General features: G+C 47.8%; 1 protein-coding gene across 4 annotated transcripts in view; it reads left to right on the forward strand.

Moving 5' to 3' along the window:
- Positions 1 to 18,950, forward strand: part of LOC147114232 (uncharacterized) — a 99,435-nt gene that overhangs the window by 17,723 nt on the left and 62,762 nt on the right. For all 4 annotated transcript variants that reach the window (XM_085995908.1, XM_085995910.1, XM_085995907.1 and 1 more), the window contains 2 exons: positions 12,753 to 13,094; positions 13,173 to 13,442. In XM_085995908.1, the coding sequence (XP_085852034.1) occupies positions 12,753 to 13,094; positions 13,173 to 13,442 (612 nt within the window). The remainder of the gene's footprint in view (positions 1 to 12,752; positions 13,095 to 13,172; positions 13,443 to 18,950) is intronic.

The following is an 18,950-nucleotide window of genomic DNA, read 5'->3' on the forward strand; positions in this document are numbered from 1 at the left end:
TTAAGTGCCGTTTAAACAAGAGTTTACTGTAACACTGTTACACACAAAGTACAGGGAGCACAGAGACAGCATATGCTTTTACTACAGACTGGGACCTTATTTTCTCTTTGGAACTTTGGTGTAAATATAACATTGCAATACAGTGGGCAAATATCAACAACCAGGTCTTGATGGATCTGAAAATAAATAGCTAAAGAGTTGAAGGTGGACAGCAACATTCTCACACAGCTGATCAGTTACCAAAACACAGAGACAATTCTTTTCTAAATATGGGTCACTTTACTCACTGCAAGGGCACAGCATTAAAGTCCATCCCTGAATATTTACTCAGTGCTTGTCCAATACACACACATATGGCCGGAGTTTTCCAGGGTGGTAGCGGGGGCGATCGGTGGCAGGTCGGGTGGGAAAGTTATTATTTTTGGAAGTGGGTTGGGAACTTGCTGTCATCCCACCCTCATCGCCTTTCCCCCAGGCGCCTCTGTCATCGCTGAGCCGACTCGACTGGCAGAGGCGGGTGGCCCAATTGAGATGATTAACAGTTAGTTGTCAGACCATTAACAGTCTTTTTTAACTGCACGGCCACGGCAACCACATTGCTCGGGAAGCACGTCTGTCAACCTGAGGCGGGAGTTCCATGGCCGTTGCTCCAGCTGATTGCTTGACAGCATCTAATATATAGTAAAAGCTCCCACCTGACAGATGATCACTTTCCTCAGGCAGAAACTGTTGCTCAGTTTATTTCCAGCACAGATTCTGCAGGCAGCAAATGTTTCCAGCAAAGTCTCCATCCAGTCTCACCTCATTGGAAGAACTCTCTCACCATTGTAAGAAGTCACACAACACCAGGTTATAGTCCAACAGCTTTATTTGAAATCACAAGCTTTCGGAGCGCTGCTCCTTCGTCAGGTGAAGTGGAGAGATGCATAAAAACACAGCTTATATAGTCAGAGAATAATGTCAGATGTTTACAGGTAATCTTTCTAACTGCCATTTATCACACCTCGGCAGAGAGATAATCACAGCAAACAAAGGTGTGAATGGTGTCCAAACAGGTCAGTCAGGAAAACATTACATCAAAGAACAATGAGTTGGGGTCACAAGGGGTCAAATGTTGCAGATGCTGGGGTCTGTATGAAAAACAAAAAAAGACAAAAAACATTTTTTTTGCTAGAAATCACAGCAGGTCCGGCCACATCTGTGTGGAGAGAACAAGCCAATGACGACTCGAGTCTGGATGACCCTACGTCAGGTGGGGTTACATGTAGTGTGACATGAACCCAAGATCCCGGTTCAGGTCATCCTCATGGGTGCGGAACTTGGCTATCAGTTTCTGCTCGATGATTTTGCGTTGTCATGTGTCTCGAAGGCCGCCTTGGAGAATGCTTACCCAAAGATCGGAGGCTGAATGTCCTTGACTGCTGAAGTGTTCCCCGACTGGGAGGGAACACTCCTGCCTGGTGATTGTTGCGCGGTGTCCATTCATCCGTTGTCGTAGTGTCTGCATGGTCTCACCGATGTACCATGCTCCGGGGCATCCTTTCCTGCAACGTATGAGGTAGACAACGTTGGCCGAGTCACATGAGTATGTACCATGTACCTGGTGGGTGGTGTCCTCACGTATGATGATGGTATCTGTGTTGATGATCTGGCATGTCTTGCAGAGGTTGCTGTGGCAGGGTTGTGTGGTGTCGTGGTTGCTGTTCTCCTGAAAGCTGGGTAATTTGCTGCGAACGATGGTCTGTTTGAGGTTAGGCGGCTGTTTGAAGGCGAGTAGTGGAGGCGTGGGGATGGCCTTAGCGAGGTGTTCATCGTCATCGATGACATGTTGAAGGCTGCAAGGAACATGGCGTAGTTTCTCCGCTCCGGGGAAGTACTGGACGACGAAGGGTACTCTGTTGGTTGTGTCCCGTGTTTGTCTTCTGAGGAGGTCTATGCGATTTTTCGCTGTGGCCCGTCGGAACTGTCGGTCGACGAGTCGAGTGTCATATCCCGTTCTTACGAGGGCATCTTTCAGCGTCTGTAGGTGTCCATCGCGTTCCTCCTCGTCTGTGCAGATCCTGTGTATTCGCAGGGCTTGTCCATAGGGGATGGCTTCTTTAACGTGGTTAGGGTGGAAGCTGGAGAAGTGGAGCATCCTGAGGTTGTCCGTGGGCTTGCGGTAGAGTGAAGTGCTGAGGTATCCGTCTTTGATGGAGATTCGTGTGTCCAAGAATGAAACCGATTCTGAGGAGTAGTCCATGGTGAGTTTGATGGTGGGATGGAACTTGTTGATGTTATCGTGTAGTCTTTTCAGTGATTCTTCGCCATGGGTCCATAGGAAAAAAATGTCGTCGATGTATCTGGTGTATAGCGTTGGTTGGAGGTCCTGTGCAGCGAAGAAGCCTTGCTCAAACTTCTGCATGAAGATGTTGGCGTATTGGGGTGCGAATTTGGTCCCCATGGCTGTTCCGTGTGTTTGGGTAAAAAACTGGTTGTCGAAGGTGAAGACATTGTGGTCAAGGATGAAGCAGATGAGTTGTAGGATGGCGTCTGGAGATTGGCTGTTGTTGGTGTTGAGTACTGAGGCTGTCGCAGCGATGCCGTCATCGTGGAGGATACTGGTGTAGAGTGCCGAGATGTCCATCGTGGCGAGGAGTGTTCCTGGTTCAACTGGTCCGTGGGTGCTGAGTTTCTGTAAGAAGTCTGTAGTGTCGCGACAGAAGCTGGGGGTTCCCTGTACGATGGGTTTCAGGATGCCCTCGATGTATCCAGAGAGGTTCTCATACAGGGTTCCATTGCCTGATACGATAGGACGTCCAGGTGTGTTGGCTTTGTGTATCTTTGGGAGGCAGTAGAAGTCTCCCACGCGGGGAGTACGTGGGATGAGATCACATAGGTCTTTTGGGAGGCAGTAGAAGTCTCCCACGCGGGGAGTACGTGGGATGAGAGCATGTAATGTTTTCCTGACTGACCTGTTTGGACACCATTCACACCTTTGTTTGCTGTGATTATCTCTCTGCCGAGGTGTGATAAATGGCAGTTAGAAAGATTACCTGTAAACATCTGACATTATTCTCTGACTATATAAGCTGTGTTTTTATGCATCTCTCCACTTCACCTGACGAAGGAGCAGCACTTCGAAAGCTTGTGATTTCAAATAAAGCTGTTGGACTATAACCTGGTGTTGTGTGACTTCTTACATTTGTCCACCCAAGTCCAACTCCGGCATCTCCACACTATCTCTCACCATTGACAGAATGCTTCTGTTATCTGTACTTCACCTGCCATCTATTCCATCAACATGGGGGCCATTTATACTGTCTCAACCTGGTCCTCAGAATTGGACCACGATGAGCCCCAACACCAGCAGCACCAACAACACCAACCTTCTCTGCAATCACCTGATGCTGCACAGGACAGAGCGCATCAGCACCTGAGCACATTGCTGCCCAGGAGGCCAGGGATGCCCTCATCATGGCCAGATTTAGTTAACTTTAAGCTGTACACCTATATGGCTGCCGCATGACGCACCAGGTTGGCACCACCCCACACCAGCACCACAAAGCATCCCTACAATGACCAAACCACACTCATCACCATTGCGAGTGGGGGCATGGGGTGGGGGGGGGGGGTGGGGGGTGGGTGGTAACGTTATGTCTCACCATTCACTGCAACTCACTAAGCCACTTCCAAATTTGCACATAAATGTGTCCAAGACTGGAAAGTGTTGAAAATAAAGAATTTTATGTTTGATATCACACGAACAGAAACTTTACATAAACATTAGATGAAACACCCTTGTGTGTTGTTAGTTGCACTAGGATGAGGGTGAGTGTGAGGGGTGGCTAGTTTTCTTTTTATTTGTTTATGGGATGTGGGCATCGGTGGCAAGGCCAGCATTTATTGCCCATCGCTAATTGCCCTCGAAAAGGTGGTGGTGAGCCACCTTCTTGAACTGCTGCAGTCCGAGTGGTGAAGTTACTCCCACAGTGCTGTTAGCCAGGGAGTTCCAGGATTTTGAGCCAGCGACGATGAAGGATCGGTGATATACTTCTAAGTCAAGATGGTGTGTGACTTGGATGGGAGCTTGGAGGCGGTGGTGTTCCCATGCGCCTGCTGCCCTTGTCCTTCTAGGTGGAAGAGGTCGTGGGTGAGATGGGGATGTGATAATGTAGATAGAAAGAGAGGGATGGCTGGACGTGGAAAGTAGTTTGGTGTGAGTAAGGATGTGCAGGAATAAGGTAGGGAAGGCAGCGTGCTGGGGATGTGAAGAGAGGCACAGCAGGATGAAGTTGAGTGTGGCTTTGTACTAACGTTTTCTGATCTAATGAGATCATTTAAATGTTTGCGGCACTGCACCCAGGTCCTGCTGACACATCCCTGCTTGTGACCTCTTCTGCAATCTGCAACCAGGCTGTTTTGGTCTGCTGGGGAGGACTCTTTCACCCATCGGAAGGGAAGAGGACCTCCTTGTGTGCTGTTGCCTCACAGCGCCAGGGACTCCGGGTTCAAATCTGGCCTTGGGCGACTGTCTGTGTGGAGTTTGCACATTCTCCCTGTGTCTGCGTGGGTTTCCTCCGGGTGCTCTGGTTTCCTCCTACAGTCCAAAGAAGTGCAGGTTAGGTTGATTTGGCTATGATAAATTGACCCTTAGTGTTAGGGGATTAAATACGTGGGGTTACGGGGATAGGGTGGGATATGTGTCGGTGCAGGCTCGATGGGCCGAAATGGCTTCTATCTGCACTGTAGATTCTGTGATTCTGTGTGTGATTCTGTGATTATTCCCTCCATAAGCACAGGAAACCTGGGTGCAGCCCTGCACCTCTGTACAGTCATTGTCAGTGTTTGCAGCACTCCAATGCTGTAGTGCACCGACAGCTCTATGTTAGATTAAAAATCAAATGTAATGTGGCTGTGGTCCCTTTAAAGATCCCGGCTGAAAACACGTCATGAAAGACGTCACCAGTCATGTTCCATTTAATTGGACCGGGTAACGCGCTGGGCGGGTTTAATAGGCCCCATTAACGTAAGTTTGTTTTCAGTAGTGGGATGAAGCTTGCAGTGGTGTCGCAACCCGTCATGGCCACCGCCCACACCTGACCCGCTGAGGTAGGCAAAGTTCCGGCCATAGGGAACGATAATGATTGACTTTGGTTGAACATCATTGGTAGTGCAAGAATTGTACCAGCAGTTATGGTGCTCTGTGATTGTTAACATCTGAGATCAATAGATTGGGAGTGGAGGGAGGGCAGATGGTTTTAATGTGGCCTGGTTCTGTACAGGTAACTGAATGGGGAACCACTTCACCAGCTGTCGAGAGGCAGTTGGGGGGGAGGAACAAGGTTACAGCAATTATTTGTTTTTCTTGTCTAAAATTGTCAAAGTAAATGAAGCTGTTCAACATGAGAAGGTAGAAAATCTGAATTGCCGCATGTTTTATTATAAGTTGTACCTGAGTATAAAACAACAACAGCAAATGGTTTCAGTAATGTAGCATCTTGAAGAAAGAAAACAATACACTTCACTGAGGAAGAATGAAGTGGACATCAATCATCAGTGACTGAAAGCTTGGTCAATGAGATATGTTTTCAGTTTGTGCGTGAAGACACAGCAAGAGGTGGCGGGGTTTAGGGAGGGAGTTCCAGAGGTTCGGGCTGAGGGAACAGAAGGTTTTGCCACCAATGGAGGGAGGGGACAGCGAGATGATGACAGGGAATGTGAAAGGAGAAATTCTGCCAGAATTTGCAGAGGTAAATTGGGGTGAGGCTGTGGAGTGATTTGTGGATGTTGATGAGGATGTTACATTCGATGTGTTGAGGGACAGGGAGCTGCTGTGTGCCATTGAGGATGGGAAACAGAGATTTAGGGGGTGATTTTCACTCAGAAGTCGGGAAGGAGGCGGGACTACAAATTTCAGGGTTGTAGTCCCGCCTCCATCGAGATGCGGCCAATCCACGCGATTTTAACTTGATTGACCTTGTTGAGCCCGCCCAGCGGGCTCAGCAGGCCAATTAAGGGCCACCCGGCAACAGGTGATGTCACAGACTGAAATGTCATCTGTCAAGACGTGTTGACAGATGGAATATCAGTGTTTCACAGCTGTTTGAAGCTGCCAAACACTGACAATTTTACTTCTAACCTGAGTCCTTCTATGCAGACTCAGTTAGAAATCTCACCAGCACTGAAAGCTGCAGGCTGTCACTTTTGACAGATCGCAGCCATTCTGCTTTTTGTGCCGGCTGAATGATGGACTCCCGAAACCTAGAAGAAGGAAGGCTGTAAAGGTAAGTACAGGTAATTTAAACTTCTTTACACACACCAAACACACTTACCTTTGCACTCATGCACCCATCACTCACCTGAACACCGACATCTCGACCCCTCCAAGCCCTTCAACCCGACGGCCTGCCTGCTCTAACCTGGCGTGGTTTGGAGCCGTCGGGAATCCCACACTTCAAGCTTCAAAATAGGGTTTAGGCTAAAAACTGCCTGTTAACTACCTGTTAACAGGCAGTTAATTGGCACTAACCCCTTCCCGCCTCGGGTCGGCAGGATCCAGTGCGGGGTGGGTACCCGCCTCCTTTGAAACTTACATGGAGGCGGGTTTTGGGCAGGATGGTGTCGGGACCCCCGAATTCGGGACTTTAACCCCCCGCACGCCTCCAATCCCGACTCCACGGGTCAATGAAAGTCGACCCCTTAGTGTGGGAGAGAATGTGGATGGGCAATTTTGACTTTGTGCGATAGTAAGTCATCTTTGTGAGATGTAAAACATGTTGCTAATTCGCTGTCACCCGTTTTACACTATCGCTCAAAGGCAAAATAACCCCATGTGTAGTGTATGTACCTTTAAGAGAGGAACTATCTTTTACAGCCCCTGTATACTGCAGTACCAGCAGTGACCACATCTGTATATAAACCCGTGTAGTAATTTGTACAATTAATTCCAGCATATCCTCTATCCAGTAAACACCTGTTATTACCGTTCTTCTGCAGTTCGTGTATTATTTATACGCGGACATTACCCTGGCGACGAGCAGGTTTGAACTCACCTGCAGTTCTGCACCACCTCACGGGGATCCATCCCTGAAAAGAAGTTTCTTGGAGGTCGAAGCCAGAGCAACGGGCGTCGTTCATGGGCAACCGCCCAGTGATCCATCGGAGTTCAGAGAATCGCAGGAGAGGCTGTTGAGAGCTGGGCTTGGTTCTCCAGTCAAAGGTGTTCCAGCAAATCGGGCAGGTAGCAGGTAGTGTGCTGACCCTTCCCGGACTGCGGCGGGCTAGAGCTCGATCGAGCGGCTCTGCAAGGGGGCCGAGCAGCGTCGTCGGGAAGAAAAGAGAGAGAGAGGGTGGAGCACACAGGGCGCGGCCGGTGCTCAAGAGTCGGGCAGCGTTACAGAAACCAAGAAGAGGGGAAGGAAAAGAGACGCGTAGTGTTCAGCGTCGACGAAAGAATAAAACGCAGAAATTAACAAAAAGAGACGCGCAGAAAGTCGCGAAGCGCCGCCATTTGCCACGAGGACCGCCGAGAGCGGCGTTGGCAGCAGCGCAAGGGAAGTGCGCGAAGACCACAGGGCATCACCATTAATATTTAGAATGCTAAGAGCAGCGTTGGCAGCAGCGGGGAAGAAGGAAAAGCGCGGGAGGTGCCATTTTAATCCATTGGGGAAGAAGGAAAAGCACGGGAAGCGCCATCTTAAATCACCAAAATGCCAAAGAGTGGCAGCATCACTGCTTTCGACAACGAAATAGAAGACTGGACCATGTATGTGGAAAGAATTGAAGTGTACTGCAAGGCAAACGAAGTAGCCGATGAAAAGAAGGCGTCGGTATTATTAAATTTGATGGGCGCAAGAACGTACGGTCTATTGCGGAATTTGATTACCCCAGTTAAACCAATGAAGAAAAGTTTTGATGAAATTGTCAATATTTTACAGGAATATCTAAATCCTACACTGCTGCTGATAGCAGAAAGATTCAAGTTCCATAAAAGAAACCAGCACAAAGACGAAAGTAATGCTGACTATCTTACGGAACTACGCAAGTTATCAAAACACTGCCAGTTCGGAGCAGGACTGGCAGATACCTTAAGGGATAAATTTGTCTGCGGGCTCCAGAGTGAAGGAACCCAGAAACGACTACTTTCGGAAAAGGAGCTTACGCTAGAAAAGGCTTTCAGCGTTGCAGTATCCTATGAAGCAGCAGCACGGGGAGCTGCAGAAGTACAACAGAAACCGCAAGAATATAGCACCAATGAAATGGCATATGGAGCTGAAAAGTGCTATCGCTGCGGCAGAACAACCCATGACCAGAAGGACTGCTGGTTCAAGGACAAAATATGCAGACAATGTGGAAAAGTGGGACACATAGCATGAGTCTGCAGGTCGGGAAAGAAAACCAACACTAAAAGAACTACTAAGGAAAAGTACAAGAAAGTACAAAAGATGACGGACAGTAGTTCCGAAGATCAGAAGAGTGATAGTGACTCCGGGAGCAAGAGACTAAGTTGTCTAAAGTTACAAAATGTGATCAAAAAGGAGGATCACCGAACCATTTGGGTCACCCTCATGATAGCAGGGTCCCAAGTTAAGATGGAATTGGACACAGGATCAGCCCTAACAGTCATGAATCGACGAGACTACGAGCGGCTATTCTCACACATACCCTTGAAGGACACGTCCATTGTCTTGAAGACTTTTACGGGGCAAAAAGTCTACCCCAGAGGAAAAATAAGGGTGCCCGTTAAATACAACGGCAAGGAAACACAGAAACTGTATCTATATATACTACAAGATGGAGGACCACCATTATTGGGACATAAATGGATCCGAAAAATACAATTGGATTGGCATTCCATTCAGGCGCTGACTGTGGCTGACAAAAAGGATGACGACATCACACCTGGGTGATTGTCAAAAATCCTAACTGACGCGAAGAAGTGTTCCAGCAAGGACTTGGAACACTAAAAGGCATAACTGCCACAATAAAGATCGGAGATAAGGCAAATCCAAAATTTTTTAAAGACAGACCGGTACCGTATGCGATCCGCCCAGCCGTCAAAGCAGAGCTGGAGAGTCTGGAGCGTGCGGGTGTGCTGTCCAAGGTGGACTGGAACGAGTGGGCCACACCCATCGTTCCTGTTATGAAAAAATAATTGAGCAGCAAGTCTGGGGAGCCGAAGAAGGTTCGCATCTGTGGGGACTTTAAGGGAACTGTGAACCCAGTCCTTCACACAGTACAATATCCACTTCCGCGGATAGAAGATATTTTCGCCTCACTATCTGGAAGGAAAGGCTTTACAAAGATTGATCTGGCCCAAGCATACTTACAAATGGAGGTAGAAGAATCCTCTAGAAAATATCTCACGATAAACACTCACAAAGGTCTTTACCAGTATAATCGACTGGTATTCGGGGTAGCATCAGCTCCGGCTATTTGGCGATGGAACAAGTCCTGCAAGGGATCCCGGGGACCCAGTGTTATTTGGACGACATCCTGGTTACGGGCGAAAATGACAGTGAACACCTTGCCAACCTGGAGCAGGTGCTCACTAGATTACAGGAATATGGGCTGCGAGCCAATCGCCCCAAGTGCGAGTTTTTCAGGAAACAAATCTCGTATTGTGGCCACGTGATTGATGAAGAGGGGTTACATAAGTCCCCAGACAAGATTGAGGCAGTAGTCAAGGCTCCAGCAATGTATCGCAACTGAGGTCATTCCTCGGGTTGGTGAACTACTACCATAAGTTCTTGCCAAATTTGTCTACAATTCTGCACCCACTGAACGCCCTGCTACAAACTGGAGTAGCATGGAAATGGAGTGATGAATGTAAGCGTGCCTTTCAGAAATGTAAATGCCTAATCACTTCAAAAGAAGTATTGGCCCACTACAATCAGTCACTACCGATTCGATTGGCATGTAATGCGTCTCCCTACGGCATTGGAGCGGTACTGTCGCACAAATTCCTTGACGGTTCAGAGAAGCCAATAGCCATTGCGTCGCGCTCGTTAACCTCAGCCGAGCGTAACTACGCCCAGATTGACAGGGAGGCCCTCAGCCTGGCGTGGGGGGTGAAGAAGTTCAATCACTATCTGCACGGGCAGAAATTCACCTTACTGACTGATCACCAACCTCTTGTCTCCATTTTTAACCCAAAGAAGGGCGTTCCGGTGATGACGGCACAACGGCTGCAAAGATGGTCCCTTTTTCTAGGGGCACATCAATACGAAGTAGAATACAAGGGCACGAAACAGCATGGAAACGCTGATGGGCTGTCGCGCCTGCCGCTGCCTACGGTGGAGGAAGCACCTGCAGTGGATCCTGTGGAGATATTCCACTCGACCATAGTCGAATGTCTACCTGTTACAAATGCAAGTATAGAGAAGGAAACCCGAAATGACCCGACACTCTCTCTGGTCTATGATTTGACGGTGAAGGGATGGCCAGTACATGGCGACTCACTGTTGCCAGCATTCCCGCCAAGGAGAGAACAGCTGTCAGTGTACCGGGGGACCTTGATGTGTGGATCCCGAGTGGTAATTCCACCCAAGTTAAGAGATAGAGTGCTCAATGAGCTTCATGAGGGTCATCTGGGAGGGGTGAAAATGAAGAGCCTAGCCAGGGCGTTTGTGTGGTGGCCGGGGATCGATAAAGAAATCGAGGAAATTACCAAGAGCTGTACAGGATGCCAGAAAGTCCAAAACGCTCCACCACAGGCCCCTCTACACCCATGGGAGTGGCCCTCATCTCCATGGCAAAGGGTACACATTGATTTTGCTGGTCCATTCATGGACTCAATGTTTTTAATCGCTGTGGATGCACATTCGAAATGGCCAGAGGTCATCAAAATGTCCTCCACCACCACGGAGAAAACTACTGCAGTCCTACAGACCATCTTCACCAGGATTGGGTTGCCAGGACAGATTTGCTCCGACAATGGACCACAGTTTGTGTCCGAGGATTTCCGAAGGTTTTTAAAGAATAATGGTGGAAAGCATTATACATCCGCCCCATATCATCCAGCCACCAATGGATTGGCTGAGAGGTTTGTTCAAACCTTTAAAAAAGCTATCAAAGCAATGTATAATGATGACATGCCACTGCAACACAAGGTGGATAATTTCTTGTTTGCCTACCAGAATGCGACACATGCAGTCACCAACCAAGCTCCAGCCATGATGTTCTTCAGCCGAAGATTAAGATGTCGCCTGGATTTGCTCAAACCAAACATCAGACGAGATGTGGAGAATAAGCAATTCCAGCACATAAATGAGAAGCCAACCAGGAGCTTCAAGATAGGTCAACCAGTCTTGGCCCGCGACTACCGAACAGAGAAATGGCAGCCAGGAATGATCTGCACACGGCAGGGACCGCTAATGTATACAGTGGACGTTGGCGAGAGCATCGTGAGAAGCCATGCTGACCAGATTCTAGAGTCACAGGAACAAGTCAAACCCATGCCACGATCATATGCACCTGGTGATGAACCCGAAGTACCAATTGCCTCTACCTCAGAATCAGTGGTATTGGAAGCAGACGAACCAACCAATGTCAATGAGCCAGAATCGACTCCGCCGAAAGAACAGGATACTCGAGAAAGGCGCTATCCAGACAGGATCAGGAAGCCTCCTCAAAGACTGAATTTATAAATGATTAATTTCAGCTGATGTAAATAGTACAAAGGAAACTGTAATTGTAAATTAGTTGTTTAATTGTTAAATGAATGTTATGTACTGTTTATCTAAAAAGGGAGGAATTGTCGTGTATGTACCTTTAAGAGAGGAACTATCTTTTACAGCCCCTGTATACTGCAGTACCAGTAGTGACCACATCTGTATATAAACCCGTGTAGTCATTTGTACAATTAGTTCCAGCATATCCTCTATCCAGTAAACACCTGTTATTACCGTTCTTCTGCAGTTCGTGTATTATTTATACGCGGACATTACACCATGTTTCTGTAAGAAAGCATCATGATTGCTCCCTGGACAATAAGGAAAGGAATCCCCACATTCCAATTTTGTCAGCTGCCAAGTTGTATTGCAACAACAATTAATACACTCTGGGTTAGTCTTGCTGAGAAAATTTAAAGCCTTTAGCAGAAAGAGAGAATAAGAAAGAAAGAGCACAGGTATACATTCTGTGAAAATTATTAAATACAGATGGAGACAGATGTTCACTGTGAAAAAACCTACAAGTTGCCACCAACTCAAACAACAGTGACCTTGCTTTAAGGATTATGTTAAAGTGGGCCAGCCCCATGGAGCAGACATGTGTCCATTTTACATGGGGGAGGTGAGCACTGGAGGCAGAATTTTGCCAAAACTCATGAAATTCGGCACGGGATCTTCTTGAATAATTATTCCATGTAAATGAGGATTGCACTTGCCTGAAGGAACCATATTTGGAACATCGCTCTGTGCAAAATGTAGTTCTAAGCAACCTGCGGCCGCCATCAGCAGGATCCCAGGTTGCTGGTCCAGCCTCAGAATATTGGGCCTGTGATGTCATGGTGCCGTCCATGGGACAATAATCTCATCATATTAAATATCAACAAGTTTTAATTTTTATAAATTTCTGTTGTATTTTGTGAATTGAAGTCGCCCAAGCTGTACAATTTTTAAACAGTTCATAGCTTTGACAAATTAGGTTATGATGATCAAAACACAAAAACGTTTTATATAATTGTGGCTGGTAATTATTCTGGCTTTTCTCTCTACCTCAGCAACTTTTAAAATTCTAACACGTTGTTCTCTGTCTCTCTATTGCAGTTTTATTTGAGAAGATTTACACACTTTATCGGTCAGGCACAGATCACAGTGAACTCGACCTGATTTGCTATTATGCTTATACTACTTTCAACAATGCTGCATGGACCTGGAGGTCACATCATCTTCAAAATCAGGAGCAAGAAATAGCATCTGCTTCGAAATCTCAGCTCATCAATGTAAACAGGACCTACTTTGGGAGTCGACTGGTGCCCACAGAGACAAAGTTTAATGGCACAAAGTTCAGTGTGAAGATTGTCCCCGTACTGTTTGAAGATGCAGGAGTTTACACATGTTCTCTGGGACCATATAAAATGGTGACCATTAAACTAATCACAGTTAAAGGTAGGAGACAGAATGTTGCCGTTGTTTTCAGTGATCAAGTTATTGTTTAAAATCTAAATGATTTCCTTGTTTACACAGTCACAGCTGAACCATCTGATGCAGTGACTGAGGGAGACACCGTTACCCTGACCTGCTCTGTCTCTGATGTCACTGAATCAATGAGACTTGTTTGGATCAATAGTGATGGCAAAACTGTTGGAGAAAAAACATGGAATGGATGGAATGGGGAAGAGAAATCATTGAGACTGATTATTCAGAAAGCTGACAGAGGCAGAGGGAACTGGATATGTGCTTTGTTTTATCAAAACAGGCCCCGGGTTTTAGTCCCGTACTATCTGGAGCCCAGTGGTAAGTGACTCAGGGTTTGCTCTTTATATTTATAATCTCGATAGAAAATTCTTATCACTTATTGTTCTTGTTGCCAGAAGTAGCCCCTCCTTTATATCCTGTGTGGGAGGCTCGACAGTGGGGCAGAGCCTCAGAAAATCTACCCTGAGATAAATACTGTGGCTACAAGGGCAGGTCAGATACTGGGTATTCTGCGACGAGTGACTCACCTCCTGACTCCCCAAAGCCTTTTCACCAACTACAAAGCACAAGTCAGGAGTGTTATGGAATCCTGTCCACTTGCCTGGATGAGTGCAGCTCCAACAGCACTCAAGAAGCAAAGCTTCAAATTCAGAATTCCCATGTGGGCTCCCTGCACACCAACTCTGTCCTGCAACATCACCTGCTCTCTACATCCTGTTAAATAATGTGAATTCTCAACAACACTCAAGAAGCTCAACATCATCCGGGACAAAGCAGTCCGCTTGATTGGCGGCCCCTCTGTCACCAGCGCAGTGTGACTATAGTGGGTACCATTTACAAGATGCACTGCAAGTCTTGTTCAACAGCACCTCCCAAACCCACAAACTCTACCACCTAGAAGGACAAGGGCAGCAGGTGCATGGGAACACCACCACATCCAAGTTCCCCTCCAAGTCACATGCAATCCTGACTTGGAAATATATCACTGTTCCTGCATTGTCGCTGGGTTAACATCCTGGAACTCACTACCTAACAGCACTGTGGGAGTACCTTCACCACATGGACTGCACTGGTTCAAGAAGGCAGCTCACCATCACCTTCTCAAGGGCAATTAGGGAAGAGCAATAAAAGCTGGCCCTGCCAGCGACGCCCACATCCCATGAATTAAAAAAAACTCAGCACAGCCTGGGATTGAGCTTGGAACTTACCTGGTTTGTGTCTCAACTACACCCTCAGTAAACAGTCTGAGACAGGGCAAGCTTTTTTGGACAGCAGAGTGGTACAGAAGCCATTTTGTTTTGTTTTCTGACCCAGAATCAATCAGAATACTAAGGCAGAATGTCAAAAAATTACAGCAAAAGGTCATTCTCATCTGCAAACATTGTAATTGAAAGTCTCCACTATTCAGGCTCAGAGAAACTCTTCTTCTCTGCCTATCTCAGCTGATTCTGGAAATATCGGAGCCTCATCACTCTCATTCTAACTGAGGGCTCGTGCATTGTGAGTACAAGAGCAGGAAACTCGAGGCTGCAGAGACACTGGCCTGCATTATAATATGTTAATTAGCTCATTTTGGAACTCCAGTTGCAGATCGTGGGAAGGGACAAAATGTCCAAGGGGATTCAGGAGCATTGATTTTAACGAAAAAGCAAAGGAAACAGCTTCTTCCCCACTTTGATCTAAAAAAAGTTACACTGCGAGTGTGGAATTGCTGAATTTAGTCAGTGAGCACTTGATGTCCCCTCAGGTACAAATCTCTTCACGTGCAGAATTCTGTAAGCTGCAACTGGAAAAAGCAGAGACAATGCCACCCTGGAGCCAAGCCCAGCATCCACATATGTGAGTTTGTGAACATGCAGTGTGCAGATAACTTGTGTTGGCAGCATGCTCGATGTGCATTTCGATGTGCAATGTTAATGGGCATTTGGAAAGTGGGTGAACAGCTGCCAGAGATCTTTGTACTTTCCCACCTTGATGCTCCATCAAACTTGCAGTGAAGAGCTGACAGCCTGCATTGTAAAAGTAAGATTGCGAAAGGAGGCAAAGTGTGTGCAGGTTTATCTTAGCAACCCTTGGGAGATCAGCAAATGCCTCCCTCATCTACCCCATACGATTGCTAAGCAGTGTGTAAGATGGGGGAGAGGGGGGAGCAGAGGAGGCAGAGGCTGCCTTGGTTTTGGACAAAAAAGTCCATGAACTCTTTGTCTGGCAGTTTGTGGTGTCCATGCGCGTGGGATTGGAGGCGGGTCGGGAGTGAAAATTGAAATAACTTGGAGCTGGTCGGGAACCCGCCGTCATCCTGCCTCTACACGCCTTTCCCTCCGCCACGTTTGCCAGCGCGGCAGCGACCCTAACGGCAGAGGCAGCCGAGCTAATTTAGATGATTATTAGTAATTGTCAGACCTGTAATTGAGCTTTTAACTCTACCTTTCAAATTTCCCTGGATGAGCTGGAAGTTCAGTGGCTATTGATCCAGCTCATTAGTGCACAGCATGGAAAGCACAATAAATACTCCCACCTGACACCTGCTTACTTTACTAAGGCAGGTGCTGTCGCTGAGTGCATTGTCAGCACAGATTTAGATTTCTAGAGGTTGCAAGTGTTTTCAGCAAAGTCAGGATCCACTTTCACCTCATTGGTAGAACCTATCACACCATTGACAGATTGCTTCTGTCCTCTCTACTGACCTGCCATCTACTACATATGCATGGGTGCCGTTTATACTGTCTCACCTTGGTCCTCAGAATCGGACCATGATGAGCCCCAACACCAGCAGCACCAGGCACACCAGCAGCACCAACAATCACACCAGCAACCTTCCGCTCACCAACTTGTTGCTGCACAGGACAGAGGGCATTAGTGCTGCAATACACCAGAGACGATACCCTCAATACAGGGTGTGCAGGCAGAGGATGAGCTTCCTCAACATGACTGAGCAGCAGTGCCAAAGGAGGCTCAGGCTATCAGACCAGGTCATCACAGACATTTGCAGGTTGCTGGAGCAAAACCTGCAGCCCAAAGGAGCGAGTGGACATGCCTTACCCGTGGCTGTCAATGTCACCAATGTCCTCAACTTCTTCAAATGTAAGAAGTCACACAACACCAGGTTATAGTCCAACAGCTTTATTTGAAATCACAAGCTTTCGGAGCGCTGCTCCTTCTTCAGGTGAAGTGGAGAAATGCATAAAGACACAGCTTATATAGTCAGAGAATCATGTCAGATGTTTACAGGTAACCTTTCCAACTGCCATTTATCACACCTCGGCAGAGAGATAATCACAGCAGTCAAAGGTGTGAATGGTGACCCACGGCGAAGAATCACTGAAAAGACTACATGATAACATCAACAAGTTCCATCCCACCATCAAACTCACCATGGACTACTCCTCAGAATCAGTCTCATTCCTGGACACACGAATCTCCATCAAAGACGGATACCTCAGCACTTCACTCGACCGCAAGCCCACAGACAACCTCACGATGCTTCACTTCTCCAGCTTCCACCCTAACCACGTTAAAGAAGCCATCCCCTATGGACAAGCCCTGCGAATACACAGGATCTGCTCAGACGAGGAGGAACGCGATGGACACCTACAGACACTGAAAGACGCCCTTGTAAGAACGGGATATGACGCTCGACTCGTCGATCGACAGTTCCGACGGGCCACAGCGAAAAATCGCATAGACCTCCTCAGAAGACAAACACGGGACACAACCAACAGAGTACCCTTCGTCGTCCAGTACTTCCCCGGAGCGGAGAAACTACGCCATGTTCTTCGCAGCCTTCAACATGTCATCGATGACGACGAACACCTCGCTAAGGCCATCCCCACGCCTCCACTACTCGCTTTCAAACAGCCGCCTAACCTCAAACAGACCATCGTTCGCAGCAAATTACCCAGCTTTCAGGAGAACAGCGACCACGACACCACACAACCCTGCCACAGCAACCTCTGCAAGACATGCCAGATCATCAACACAGATACCATCATCACACGTGAGGACACCACCCACCAGGTACATGGTACATACTCATGTGACTCGGCCAACGTTGTCTACCTCATACGTTGCAGGAAAGGATGTCCCGGAGCATGGTACATCGGCGAGACCATGCAAACACTGCGACAACGGATGAACGGACACCGCGCAACAATCACCAGGCAGGAGTGTTCCCTCCCAGTCGGGGAACACTTCAGCAGTCAAGGACATTCAGCCTCCGATCTTCGGGTAAGCATTCTCCAAGGTGGCCTTCGAGACACACGACAACGCAAAATCGTCGAGCAGAAACTGATAGCCAAGTTCCGCACCCATGAGGATGGCCTCAACCGAGATCTTGGGTTCATGTCACGCTACATGTAACCCCACCTGATGCAGGGTCATCCAGACTCGAGTCGACATTGGCTTGTTCTCTCTACACAGATGCGGCCCGACCTGCTGTGATTTCCAGCCAAAAAAAATGTTTTTTGTCTGTTTTTATGTTTTTCATACAGACCCCAGCATCCGCAATATTTGACCCCTTGTGACCCCACCTCATTGTTCTTTGATGTAATGTTTCCCTGACTGACCTGTTTGGACACCATTCACACCTTTGACTGCTGTGATTATCTCTCTGCCGAGGTGTGATAAATGGCAGTTGGAAAGGTTACCTGTAAACATCTGACATGATTCTCTGACTATATAAGCTGTGTCTTTATGCATTTCTCCACTTCACCTGAAGAAGGAGCAGCGCTCCGAAAGCTTGTGATTTCAAATAAAGCTGTTGGACTATAACCTGGTGTCGTGTGACTTCTTACATTTGTCCACCCCAGTCCAACTCCGGCATCTCCACACCTCAACTTCTTCACCTTAGGCTCCTTCCAGGGATCCACAGCAGAGATTTGCGGCATCTCGCAGTTGGCCGCCCACAGATACATTACACAGGTCATCGATGCCCTGTTTGACAAGTCAGCCAATTATATCAACCTTGCCACTGATGAAGCCAGTGTTACTGAGCGGGTGCTTGGCTTTGCCACTCTGGCTGGCTTCCCATGCGTGCAGGGCATCATGGACTGCACACATGTGGCCATCAGGGCACCCCATCATCACCCAGGAGTGTTTGTCAACCACAAGGGCTTCCACTCCCTCAACGTGTAGCTCGTCTCCAATCATAGGAAGATCATCATGAATGTGTGCGCCAAATTGCCTGGCAGCTGCCATGACTCTTTCAACCTGCGCCACTCCACCCTCCCTCAGCTCTTTGCTGCTCCAAACAGACTTTCCGGCTGGCTGTTTGGAGACAAGGGATATCCACTGAAGACGTGGCTCATGACACCCTTGAGGAGGCCAAGTACTGGGGCCCAGGAGAGATATAATGAAAGCCACATTTCCAGCAGCTGTGTCATCGAGCAGACAATAGGCATGCTGAAAATGCGCTTCAGATGCCTTGACAGATCTGGAGGAGCCCTTCAGCATGCACCTGCCAGGGTCTCCAGAATCATCGTGGTCTGCTGTACCCTGCACAACATAGCGCAGCATGAGTATTAGCGCTGCATGAGGAATAAGGCACTGAGCGCACAGCCTCTTCAGAGGAGGAGGAGGACATACCAGCGGTCCAGATCCCACCATCACCCGAGCACATTGCTGTCCGGGAGGCCACGGGTAGTCTCATCATGTCCAGATTTACTTAACTTTACACAGTACAACCATATGGCTGCCATATGCTGCACTAGGTTCCCAACACCCAACACCAACACTTTAAAGCATCCCTACAATGACCAAGCCATTGCTTTCACACTGACCCCCATTGCTGGAGGTAACATTATGTCTCACCATTCACTCCAACTCACT

The sequence above is a fragment of the Somniosus microcephalus genome, chromosome 8, assembly GCF_052327205.1.
Source record: "Somniosus microcephalus isolate GS21.2 chromosome 8, FLI_Smic_1.0, whole genome shotgun sequence".
Taxonomy (NCBI): domain Eukaryota; kingdom Metazoa; phylum Chordata; class Chondrichthyes; order Squaliformes; family Somniosidae; genus Somniosus; species Somniosus microcephalus.